Source organism: Numida meleagris, chromosome 3, assembly GCF_002078875.1.
Source record: "Numida meleagris isolate 19003 breed g44 Domestic line chromosome 3, NumMel1.0, whole genome shotgun sequence".
In the NCBI taxonomy this organism is placed as follows: domain Eukaryota; kingdom Metazoa; phylum Chordata; class Aves; order Galliformes; family Numididae; genus Numida; species Numida meleagris.
Genome location: NC_034411.1, coordinates 92,504,615 through 92,517,497, shown reverse-complemented (window position 1 = coordinate 92,517,497; position 12,883 = coordinate 92,504,615). Strand labels below are relative to the sequence as shown.

The 12,883-nt window shown below is 35.8% G+C and overlaps 1 protein-coding gene across 1 annotated transcript in view; it reads left to right on the top strand.

Annotated features, from left to right (window-relative positions):
* The window catches only part of SH3YL1 (SH3 and SYLF domain containing 1), a 43,803-nt gene that overhangs the window by 13,598 nt on the left and 17,322 nt on the right, over positions 1-12,883 (top strand). The window contains exons 4-9 of the mRNA XM_021390194.1: positions 781-845; positions 3,614-3,726; positions 6,615-6,743; positions 7,672-7,816; positions 8,592-8,661; positions 9,356-9,412. Coding sequence (XP_021245869.1) covers positions 781-845; positions 3,614-3,726; positions 6,615-6,743; positions 7,672-7,816; positions 8,592-8,661; positions 9,356-9,412 — 579 coding nt within the window. The remainder of the gene's footprint in view (positions 1-780; positions 846-3,613; positions 3,727-6,614; positions 6,744-7,671; positions 7,817-8,591; positions 8,662-9,355; positions 9,413-12,883) is intronic.

Sequence of the window (12,883 nt, the reverse complement as noted above, 5' to 3'; positions counted from 1 at the left end):
CAGGCTGCCCAGAGCCACATCCAGCCTGGCCTTGAATGCCTCCAGGGATGGGGCATCCACAACCTCCTCGGGCAACCTGTTCCAGTGCGTCACCACCCTCTGTGTGAAAAACTTCCTCCTAATATCTAACCTAAATCTCCCCTGTCTCAGCTTAAAACCATTCCCCCTTGTCCTATCGCTATCCACCCTCACAAACAATCGATCCCCCTCCTGTTTATACGCTCCCTTCTAGTATTGGAAGGCCACAATGAGGTCTCCCCGGAGCCTTCTCTTCTCCAAACTAAACAAGCCCAGTTCCCTCAACCTTTCCTCATAGGAGAGGTGCTCCAGCCCTCTGATCATCTTGGTCGCCCTCCTCTGAACTCTTTCCAAGAGTTCCAATTTCACATTTCCATTCTGTGAAAATGTGTGATTAGAAAGCTGTTTTCAGAATTTTATACCTGCTTTCAACCGAATGTAAGTGCTCTCAGTATCTTTGTAGAAAAGGATGAAATATAAAAACATATAGTTTAAAACTCATTGGAAAAATGAATTATATCCAGTAATGGACAGCTGTATGTATGCCAAATAATTTGTAACATAGAGATTTATTTAAATGAGGACTTGTGTCTCTTGGATTCCTTTTACTGGGATAAATTAGTGTCTTTATATGATTGCATCCTAGTTGATATGAACATAGTTTTAAGTAGTTGCTAGTTGTCTTGAACTGTAATAATCAGATGAGCATTTCTTGTAATGTGTGGTAATACTTCAGTAATTTTTTCTTGTTTTGTTTGACAGCCTGGTCTGCTCCTTCTGCAATAGGAATTGCTGGCCTTGGTGGTGGATTTGAAATTGGAATTGAGGTATAATTTTGCATTTGAAGTACTTGTTGGTTACTTCTATTTTTTTTGCAAGCAATTAAATGCATTGAAAAAGATGTAAATGTTGTTGAGATAGTAAAATCTGTTTTTCTGAGAAGACAAAAGAGCAAAAAAGCTTTTTTAATGTTCACGTACACAAGCCAAACAGAATATGGGGTTTTAATCCTATTAATTTAAATGTTTGGAGAGATTTAAATGAAAATAAGTGATTTAATAGCTGTTTCCTTGATTTCTTAGAGCAGACAGAGATTTTCCCCTATGGAGAAATTTCAAGTCAGAGTTCACATATAAGACAATTAGAGTTAACTAAAAGTATACTATATTTAATAGTTTATGATATGCATTGTTAAGGAGCACAAGGACTCCATCTAACAATAGAGTGAAAGCAGCTGAAGGCATAGAATGGAGCCTAGCTAATGCCTCTATACTTCATGCATTCCTTACTCAAACTGTGATTCTTGACTTCACCCTTCAATGTGAGAGCACCAAAACTGATGGTACTCTGGCAAGCTTGCTGCAGAAAACAAATGATTTTCCATCCAGCAGAAACAGTTAAATGAGGAACTTTCAGCATGTTCATGGAGGAGTCCTGTTGATCTGAACTCTGATCATCCACTGCTGCTGCTTTCGTCTTATTCCTCACAGCTTCTTCACCATTATTTGTTGCTGTGTCTTCCTCTTTCCTGCCCTGCTTTCCAGTCTCATCCCTCTCTTTTCTCTGTTTAGCTTCTCTTCCACCGATTCCTAAATAAAATCAACAGTGTGCTGCCAACAAGATCTTTTGCTAGGAGAATTCTCCTCTTCTTCAGAAGAATCCATGCAAAACTGGTCTGGGTGGTAGACTTGTGTCCCACACAAGTAACCAGCTATCCGTCTCCCGTCAGCTAGTCACCTGGTACTCACATAATGAGTAACTGATAAATATATATTTTTTTATATTTTCATAGTTCAGTTTGTGATCTCAGGTGTTATTGCTGTGCACTTTTTAAAGGATGCCATGAATACAAAATTAATAATTTTTGCAAGCATTTTTCTTTGCTTTTCTTGACTAGAAGATCTAAATGCATTGCAAAATATTGTTTGATATGCCCCAGGAGGTTTTTATTTTGTATTTTCCCCTTTAATGACAACAAAACAGACACATTAGATGCCTTGAAAGCATGAGTGGCTTAGGAGCTCAGATTCCAATTTCAGCAATATTTTAGCAGTTTCAGAACTTAAACCATGTAGAAATTGCTTGCATTTTATTCGTACAGGAGAGATTATAGTTAACATAGTTGCATTTGTACTTATGGGTGGTTCTAAACAAAAAGAAGTAAATCACAGATTTCTCTAGTCATAGTATTAAGCATAATGTTTTTCTAAGTGAAAACGCTTGGTACTTCAAATTTAAAGTCAGTTTTAAAATTCTTGTAAATGCTTTCCTTGAAGGTCTTCTCACAATGAATTCATCTAGCTTTAGCTATGAGTTCATCCTGTTCATGGGTAAAAAGAGATAGCAGCATCCTGAATCGTGTTCGTTCTACATCCCTGGATGTTTAAGAAACTATTCATGTCAGATACCTTTTGTATGGGATGGGGTGGAGGTTACAAGGGCCTAGTAACAAAGGCCTCTCTTACACTGTGTGTAATACTCATGGGCTAGCACTGTTTTGCAAATAATCTGGTATTTCCTCTTGTGTTCCCTGCTGTCACTGTTTGGAATTTGGGGTAAGTTGAAAAAAGTAAACAACAGAAGTGTAGTCTACTTTGTTGAACTCTGAAACAGTCTACTGTACTGGGTTTAACATCAAATTCACCTCTCTCTTTTTTTTTTTAATACATGTATGTTTGCCAAGCTTTCAGTTATGATACCATGATCTTTACAGGATCGTGTTTGTGCTTGAAAGACTTTTTTTCTCTTATTTAAAACATTATAGGATCCTTCTATTGAAACTTATGAATAGAGTTATAGTTCTACAGTACTGATGGCAAAATGCATCTACTAGGTTGTACTTGAAGTTCTTCTAACTCTGCATTTTGTACCATAATCCAGATGGTGTTGAAAAAACACTCATTTTTTTCTTATATTTTGCATTTGTGTCTTTCAAAAATACCTTCTCTCTCCAACTATTTCCCTCGATAGTTTCTTGAAGAAACTGGCTACATCTCATAAATTGAAGTCTTAAAGAATCCCGATTTTCTGTCAAGAAAATACACTTCTGTTGATAATAGGAAAAGCAGTATCCTTTCTGTTGTTTTTTGTATTATTCTTTGACAGACAAAGAAGTAATTTTTGTTTACTGATTTTTATCTTGCTGTTACCATTAATTCAGTTATGGATTTTCTTAATCTGATATCTCTTCAATTCTGAAAATGCCTTCAAAATTGTTTGCAAAAGCTTTATAAAATTAAAATTTTTTAATTAGGAAATTTTGAATCAAAAAAGTGTTTCTGACATAACTGTGTTTATTGCATTGAATAAAAAACTGCGTGAAACTTTTAGCTTCCAGACATCTTGCAGAAAAAGAATTAACTTGATTCAGAAAACTATTTCAAAAAGATTATTTTCAAGAATAGAAGTAATTATCTGAGAGGATGACAGATCCTAACTTGAATTAAAACCTTGATAAATTTGGAGGTAGCTTTTCATATGGAGAAGGAAATATCTTCGATGCTACCACCTACTTTCCCACAGAACAGATTTTGCTCCCATGCAGTTCAGACTTTCTTCTTAAAAAGCATGGCACTTTTGTTTGATGTTTTTACAGGTTTCAGACTTAGTAATAATATTGAATCATGAGAGAGCAGTAGAAGCTTTTGCCAAAGGAGGGAATCTTACACTTGGAGGAAATCTTACTGTGGCTATTGGACCTCTGGGGAGGTGAGAGTAAAATCTTTTCGTAATATGGATAAGATTTAAATATGGAAGATATTTTTTTCTAAAGCTATATAAACATGCATGGATTTCCATGATATCTTAAAAAACAATCTGTGCAAAGCTGTATGTTAACTGAACCATATTGTTTCTGTAGTGTTATATAGTGTTACGATGTTTTAGTTACTTGTTGCTTTTTTTTCTCCTTCCATGATAAAGGCATTTATTGGCGGAAGGAAGGTTTACTCTTGTTTTGTAAGACATTGCTTGACTAGGTTCAATATAGAGCAAATGTACTATAGGAAACTATTATTTTCATTTATCTATGGGCCTGTGCTTTGTTACCACATATCTGCCTGTCAGTAAGTGAAAAAGAAATACACCAAGTAATTACTTTTAAAGCTTAAGTGATTAAGCCAGCCTACTATGAAGGATGAGTTGATATAATCACACAATAATTTAATTTGGAAGGGACCTCAGGAGATCTCTAGCTCAGCCTCCTGCTTAAAGCAAGGTTTGTTATGACTGCAGATCAGGTTGCTCGTGCCTTTATTCCAAATCGATTGTGAAAACCTCTGCTTAGCCTCTCTGGGCAATATGTTCCACTACTCAGCTGTCTTCATAGTGAAAAGTTATGTTATACATCCAGTCAAAACATTTCTTGCTTCAGCTGATGGCTGTTACATCTTGTCCTTCCACCATGCACCACTTGAAGAGCCTGGCATCATATTCTTGATTGCCTCCTCTTAGCTAATGGAAGGCTGCTGATAGGTCCCCCCCTAAGACTTCTCTTTCCCTGTCTAACCAAGCTCAATTTCCTCAGCTTCTTCTTTTAGGTTATGTCCCTCCTTATACCTTTGTTTTATGATGAAAGTTTTGCTGATGTTTTGTCATCTTTTCTAACAAAATAAAAGGATGATACTTGTTCCACCGATGAGATATATGTGTGGACCATGGGAGGGCAGTGCATGTCATCTGTGTTGCAGGGTGTTTGGTATGCTGTCCTGCAGCATTCCTGTGTCCATGCTGGAACACTGTGGTCTAGATGTAGGGGCAGGACAGACCAGGACTAGCTGAAAAACTGAATAATCAAGCTTAAAGAATAGTGATAAATGACTAATGTTGTATTCAGAGGCTAGGTTCTTGTAGAATTCCTCAAGAGGATGTTATGGGCCCTCTCCTGCTTGATAATCACTGATTCGGAGGAGCAGATGTAAAGTACCCTTTTCATGTTTTTTGGTGACACAAAATTGAGGTGTGGCCGATTTACTACAGGGTAGGGTCACCATACGAAGTGACGGACCTAGAGTGTATACAGCAAAGTTCCATCAGGAAACCTCATGAAATTAAACAAGGACAAGTGCTGAATCCTACACTTTGGGTAGGTGAATCCTCAGCAATTGTGTAGGTGGGGCCTGCCAGACTGAGTAGCCACCCTATTGGAAAGGCACTGGTAGAGAGTAGGCTTAGTCAACAGTGCATCATGACAGCAAAGACATCTAACAACACAGGGAGCTGCATCAACAGAATTGTAATTAGTAGATGAGGAAAGTGATTATTCTCCTTTAGTTGGCAGTTCATAGCTTGTTCCTAGAATGTCATGTCGGATTTTGGCCCTGCAATACAGGAAAGATGTATATAACCTTGAGTGCTTCTGATGAAGAGGTACTAAGATGGCAAGAGACATGGAGCATGTGAACTGTGAGTCTAGGGAAGCTTGGCATATTTGACCTTGAGGAGAGGAGTCTTTGGGGCACCTAGCTGCAGCCTTCTAAGAGGCTGTATTACCAACAGGGGAATTACAAGAAGACCGACTTCCTGCTCTTTACTGAGGTGCATGGCGGGATGGTGAGAGATGGTATGGTCAAACTGAAGCAAGGAAGGTTCTGCTTGGGGAAAGAAAATTCAAAGAGTGATTGAGCACTGAAACAGGTTGCCCAGGGTGTATGTGAAGTCTTCATCCTTTGAGATCTTTAAAAACTGTCTATACAAGACCCAGAGTAAACTGATCTTAATTTGATGTTATACCTGCTTTGAGCAGAAAGTTGAACTGTATAACTACCATGTCTTCAAACCTAAAATACTTAGTGATTCTGTGTTGGTCAGACTTAGTAATCTTATTGTCCTATTGAGGTCTGATAAGACCTTACGTAAAATATTTTGTGCTCCTTTGGGCACCATAAAATGAAGGAAGATAGGAATAGAGTTCCTAGTTACAACAAATGCAATCACAACTTTTTAAACATGATCTATATGGAATGACTTAAGTACTGACTAAAGAAGAAAACACTGAGGTGATGTCTCTGAATGCATAAATGGCTACAAGAAAGAGGAAAGGAATTAAAAAGTTCCTTCTGCCAGTGGTAGACAAGACAAAAATTCATTAGATTATTGTGGCAAAAAGGATTTATTTAGGGCTAAGAAAAAAATTGAAGCAGTACCAAATTTGTCTATGGAAAATTTGGAATGTATTATTGGACGAATATTTCAAAAGAGCAACTAGCATGAGTTTTGTATATATGTTATTATTCTAGCTTGGAAATGTTGAATTGTCTTCTGAAATCATTATGTTCAGGTTAGTCATTTTTTTCAGACTTCTGAATGCAAGATATCTCATAAGAATATTAGAGTATTCTTATGAGGAGACATTATTCTGTGCTTCAGAGGAAACCTTATTACCAAAATTTATTACTTCATGCTGATTTCTGTCTGAAATGAAAACTGAAAGTGAGTTTTAAGTTTGACTCAGTTAAGCATATTCAGTAGAGTATTTAAGAACAGAAAAAAAGTGATAACCTTGCTGACATTTAGTAGGATTAAGATTAAAGACCTTTACCATTCATGTTGTGAAGCCATATTGAAGACTATGAAGTATTTTTTTTTTTTCTTTCCAGAAACTTAGAAGGGGATGTTGCACTGAGAAGCTCTGCTGCTGTGTATACATATTGCAAATCTCGAGGACTGTTTGCAGGTGTATCTCTGGAAGGAACCTGTATAATTGAAAGGAAAGAAACCAATCGCAAGTAAGTTCTCTGTGAATCTAGAGGATTCAATAAAGGAATAGTGATGCAATGAAATGGGATAAGTTCAATTATAAAAAAGAATTTGTTGTGAGAACATTCCATGCTGAATTCAGGAATTCTTGAATGGCAAGAGTGTCTTCCATTCAGATTATAGGTATTGTCTAAGTACCCATTTAGTACCCAGCTAGATGTTAAGAGACTCTGTGTTCTAGAATGTAGCTATAGAGATATTTACAGTAAAATAAGAAATATCCTTGTAAAGTCACTTGAAAGAAACCAACTAAACAAACAAACAAAAAAATCTGTTTTAGATATCACTGAATTTGAAAGAACAATTTTTGAAGTGCTGCTTCTGATGTACAGCTTATTAAATTTAAAGGAATTAAGGTGCATCTGAGTAGGTGGAAATATTTGAAGTGCTTTTACCATTCTGCAGATCCCAAAATGTCAACCAAATAATTCCAAAAATTAAAATACAGTAACTGTGAGATATATGAACACTTCAATTCTGCTTATACCAGCAAGACTACTACTATTTTTAATGACAGCATATCAGTTACTTCCACTGATCTCAAGTCATAAAATTGCAGTTCCAATGCATCATTAAGGAATCTGTTAAAACATTTTGTAGAATTAACGTGTATTTCTTCAGTTTATTGTGTGACTGGCTTTCAAATGGTCTGGCTGATGCATACTATGTGACCAGTAACAAAATGTAACTGGTGAAGAACATTTTGAAATAAAGTGGTGGTAGGCATCCAAGTTGATTGCAGTTATTCATCATTCAAAACTTATCACTAGTTATGCCACTTTAAAATAGCTGGTCAGTAGGAGAAATCTGGAGAGGAAACACTTTCACAAGCTGGACTTATCTAGATGCTGAAATATAATGGTGATCAAATACCTGACACCTTTTCTTTGATATCAGGTTTTATGGGCAAGATATACGTGCTAGTGCCATCCTGTTGGGTGATGTTCCTTTTCCTGCTCAAGCAGAAGATCTTTATGAAACTCTAGCGTCCTTCACTGAAGTATATGAAAATGAAGAGCAAAGAAATAATCCAGGAAAAGCTGTAAGGGAACAAGGAAGGTTTTATGCAACTCTCTTTCTCACACACTTTTTTCTCTTTGTAAACTGTTTACTGTCAAGGGTAATGGTAATGTTGGTATTGTGGCATTCACAAGATCTCTATTGGATGCTTATAAGTGTAACGCATAGCTGATAATTCACAGAATCATCACAGAATCATAGAACAGTTTGGGTAGAAAGAGATCTTAAAGATCATCTGGTTCCAACTACCCTGATGTGGGCAGGGACACCTTCCTGTGTGTAATATGTCCATTCAGATATGCTTTTCAGTATTCCACTGGTGGGCTCTTCTGGATGAGTATGTTGTTGGTTTGGCTTTGCATCATCTAGAAAAACAATAAATGGTCGCCTTTTTAGAACAGTGCATAATCAAATCTTGAGATGTTGAAGTTTCTTCTAGCTATTCATAATCAAGTTAATCTGCAAATAAGTCATACCGGCTTTGATACGAATAATCTTCATTTTTTCTGCTGTTTTCCATTCAGTCACATTTAAAATAATATAATACTGACAACTATGGAAGATTATTTATCCAAGTATTATACTGATACGTAATCATTTAGTTTAATCTTTTTAAAACCCATAGTGAATTTCTCTATAGGCATGCGTATGTCACTAGTTCTTTAGTGTACTTCTTGTGTTAATACAATTTCAGTGGAGATGATAATTTTCAGTGTGACTTGGCATACTTGTAGACTATGAAGTTAAAATCTATTTCCAGTCTGATGCAACTTATTTTAAAAATGTGTACATCTTAGGTAAATGACCCGCCTGGTAGACCATCAAGACCAGAACCGCATAAACCATCTGTTAGGCCAACACCACCAGGTTAGAGAATATTTTGATAATGATTAATTTATCTCTTAATGAAAGTAGAAAGTAAAGACTAATTAAAATTATGCAATTATTGTTATAGTAACTGTGTATATAATATTTTTTTTATTCATTTGAAGTGCCATGAGCAATAAAGAGTAAAGGGTTTTTTGTTTCTTTGTGTTATATTAACAAATTTTTCTCTCTGACATATTTTCTATAGAAGTAGTATTTGTTTAGTTACAAAAACAAGTAATAGTTCAAAGAAAGCATACTTGTTTATTAGATGTACAGAAGGCCCTTGGCTCAATTATGTTTCTTAAGTAAAAAGTCCTAGTTCTAACAGAAACTGCCAGTCCTGCTTCTAGAGACCTCTGGTTTCTAGAATCTTAGTTCTCCTTTAGGTTGTCATGTCTGTAAATAAGCAGTTCTTACAGTTGAGTGGGGGAGACAAAGTTTTGACTCTATTAACATTTTGTCTACCAAAGTAGTCACATTGAATATAAGTCAGTATGCAGTTTCTGTTGTTACCTTGATTTATTCCAGTGGATGTAAGACAGGATGTAAGATGAAGTCCTTCTCCTGTACCATTCCTTAGATTACTGCAGTCATTTTGGAACTATTGAACACGTATTAGTAAAGCAGTGTATGAAATAAAACAACGTATGTTGGTATATCGTATAACTTGCTGCTTAAATTTATCTTTCAGCTAAAAAGAACTCAAACAAGCTTTATCCTGAACTTCCAACTGATTACGCCTCACTGAGTAAGTACTAAGCTTACATATTTTATTAGTGCAATGTGGAATCTGAAAAGTCCTGAAAGTATTTTGGAAGACATCTAGCAACATCTGCCCATTTCTTTATTATCCATGAGTTAAAATGAGATTTCATTGTATACGCTTTCCTGAAAATATTTCATTAAGTTGTATCTTATTCCTTGGCTTTATATTCCAACAAAAAAATGAGTCTTTTTTTCTTTTTTCTGAACAGCAAAAGTTATTTTGCGTCATTCAGTGACCTTGAAAAATACATTGAAAATAGCAAAACTATTTTACATTGCCACCTAACTGACGTGAAAAAGAAATCTGATATAACAAGCTTGTGCCCAAACTCTTATGCAAGGTAGTATAACTCCTGTTCTAATTAAGAAGCACTTCCACAGATCGTATCTGATTATGCTTGCATAAACATAATTTCTACTGCAGTTACAGTCCTTGAGGTTTTTGTGAGATATCTCTGCATTATGCCAAACAGCTATTACTTGTTTATTATTTTGTTTTAACTCCCTTAACTTTAAAGCAGGAGCAGTTTGAGCTCTAACAGAGAATCTTACTGTGTAGTATTTGCAGTGTAACTCTTGTGGGGCACATCAACTGGAAACTTGTGATTCATTAGGAAAAATGCTATGATTGAACTGGTTATGTTCATTTTAGCTGCCATAGTGGTCTCTCCTATCAAAAATCCCATCTTTCATGGAGAAAAGACTGTTAAATGTTTCAATGTCAATAAAACAAATTGCTTGATACAATATATTGTCCAGTTAGCAAATAAATGTTTTTGTGGTTTTGGCTGGGATAAAAACCAAGGCCAAGACATTCTGTATTACATATATGTGTGTGTATATATATGAATATGTGCACATTTTCATATATTTCATACACCAATTGAAAATAAAGTGAAACTATTTCCTTTTTACTTAATCAAACTTGATAACTGATCACAGAAGAGTCTAATTCGGGCAGAATGTTGTGATTTAAGACAGTACTTATCCTTCCTTATCTGAAGGCCAAAATCTCGATTGTATTTTTAATCTCTCAATTCATGTAATTACAGATTTTCACTAAAAATGAGGTAAATTATGTGTTATTGTCTTCATAATCTTCCCTCCTATCTTTTCTCCATACATGCTACTGGGGAATGCATGTGTTGATAGGACCAACATAGCAGGAACTTAGGTATATTTCCTTCTGCAAATCCCTAGTGTCCTTTTGAGAACAAAAATTTTCTGTCATTCTGTAAAACTTTTCCCAGGAAAAAAACGTTTTTCCTCAGAAAAAGAATACTCAGCAGCTGTCATCCAGAAAGAAAGAAAAATTGGTCTTCTGGCCAACAAAACTAAACTTCACATCTTCATAAAACCCTGACCAACCAAGAAGTTTCTCCAGCAGTAGGGAAAAAGCTCAAACATGCTTGCTATAGTAGAGGGAGTGTTCTATTCAAACACAAGTGAGAAAGTAAAAATCTTCCATAGCCATTTGTTCATGAGTTTACAGATGACTTGAAATCAAAATGTAGAGAGTCAGTCAATTACTGAGGATTCCTACAGATTTCTAAAAATTCACAAAGCTATCTCTAAAGAGCACAAGAGGAAGTGGAATTTTCTGTAAAAAACACTTTCTGCAATAAATATCTCATGGTAAATTTTATTTTCATTACAAACTAGATGTGGCAATTTTGCATTGTATTGCAGGTTCTAATTCCTTAGGTGACAGTTCAAGTGGTATCTGAATCCACCAAGTAATGTATATGTTTCTATAGGCTATAAAAAATTGTTCTTATTACAGGGGAATAACAAGGAAGAAATCAGTTCTCCTCTGTCTGTTAATACCAAAGCCTTAAATGCACAGAACTGTAGAATTGCTTGGGTTGGAAGGACCTTAAGGATCATCAAGTTCCAGCCCCCCTCCGCCACAGGCAGGGCTGCCAGTCTCCAGATCTGGTACAGATGCGTGTTGGTGGGAGTCTGGAAAAGAGTTGCAGTCCCTTTCCCTACAGAAATAGAGGATGTGTTTATGCTAAGTGACGGAGTAGAAGCATCTTAAGGCCATTCCTCCTGTCAGTAATCTGTTTCTTCCTGTTTACAGTTCAGATGATTTTAATAGTGCTGCCTAGCAGATATAGCTTGTACTAGTCAGACTTCATTGCGGGATTAGTGCCTGTAATGCATGTTCCACAATGATCTGAAAAAACACTAGCATTTCTTGCATCTTCATAATTGCATTAAAAAAACACTTGTTAGATAGCTAATGGAAGAGTACATGGAACTAACGTTTAGGAACGTTCATTGTAGGTTTAATGGCTAGTTCAAGGTTAGGTTTTCATAATGAGCAACAAACTTGTCTGTGTTCTAAGTAGTAAGGGAGGTGCCTTTTCATTTTTCCTTTTTTGGGGTGAGGGAAGAGGGTGGCTAGGATGGGTGTTGTGGTCAGAAGTTTTGTCTTTTCAACAGTTATGAAAGTAGCAGAAAGGCTCTGAAACATTCATCTGTCTCATTAAATGAAAGAGGAGCTAGACTTGCAGATGAGACATTTTAAATTATACTTTATGTAATTCTGAATTATCTAGAAGGGTTGTATTACATTGCTTATTTCAAACACAAGAAGAATGTTACATGAAAAACATGTTTTTTTCTAAACTGATAGTGTGATACTTGACTAAGATGCAAGTAGAGTGTTTTCATGTAACTCAATAACACTTAAGCTAATGCATTTAGCTGGAAAACAAGATTCAGAAACGCTTTAAAATTTTCCAGGCACTTGGAGATATCACACATTTTATTTAAAGAGGAATAAAAGTTTGCAGAAACCCTTAGCAATTCTGGAAAAAAACATGGCTGAAATTGTGATTCAGTGGCGTATAAAGTTTTTACTGTAGCAGAGGAATAGAGGTGTAGCTTTTATTTTGTTTTGTTTGTTTGGGGTGGGTTTGTTTTGTTCTTGTTTGTTTTTTTTAAACTGTTCAGATAAATTAAATTTCCTCATGTCTATGGAAGTTCATTACTCCTACCCTTCTAGCATAAGGGACTTGTAACTTAATGTTTCCACTTCTCCCATGTATATTATGTATAAATAATAAAAGGGCTGACTGGTGCTTCCAAGTTTTATAGCCATGATGTAGCTTAGGTTATCTGGATAGAAGGTTTCTGTAGAGTTCTGTACCATGACTGTAATCTAAGTGACTCATGGCTCCTCAGGGGACTACTTGGGTGTTGCAGAATCAGGATACAAATTTATTTTACTATGACATTTTTTTTTAAAGAAATTTTAGGTGGTTAGCTTCTCACACTTGAATGATATCTGCTCCTAGATGCTAGATTCTTTTTATAGCACATTGTTTTCTCATTATTTCTATTTGGCTTTATGCCACAGAACAGCAGGCAATCAAAACTGTAAATGAATGGTTTCTTACTTTACCTGGCTGTCATCTGAACAGATTGCTGAATACTGTACAATTCT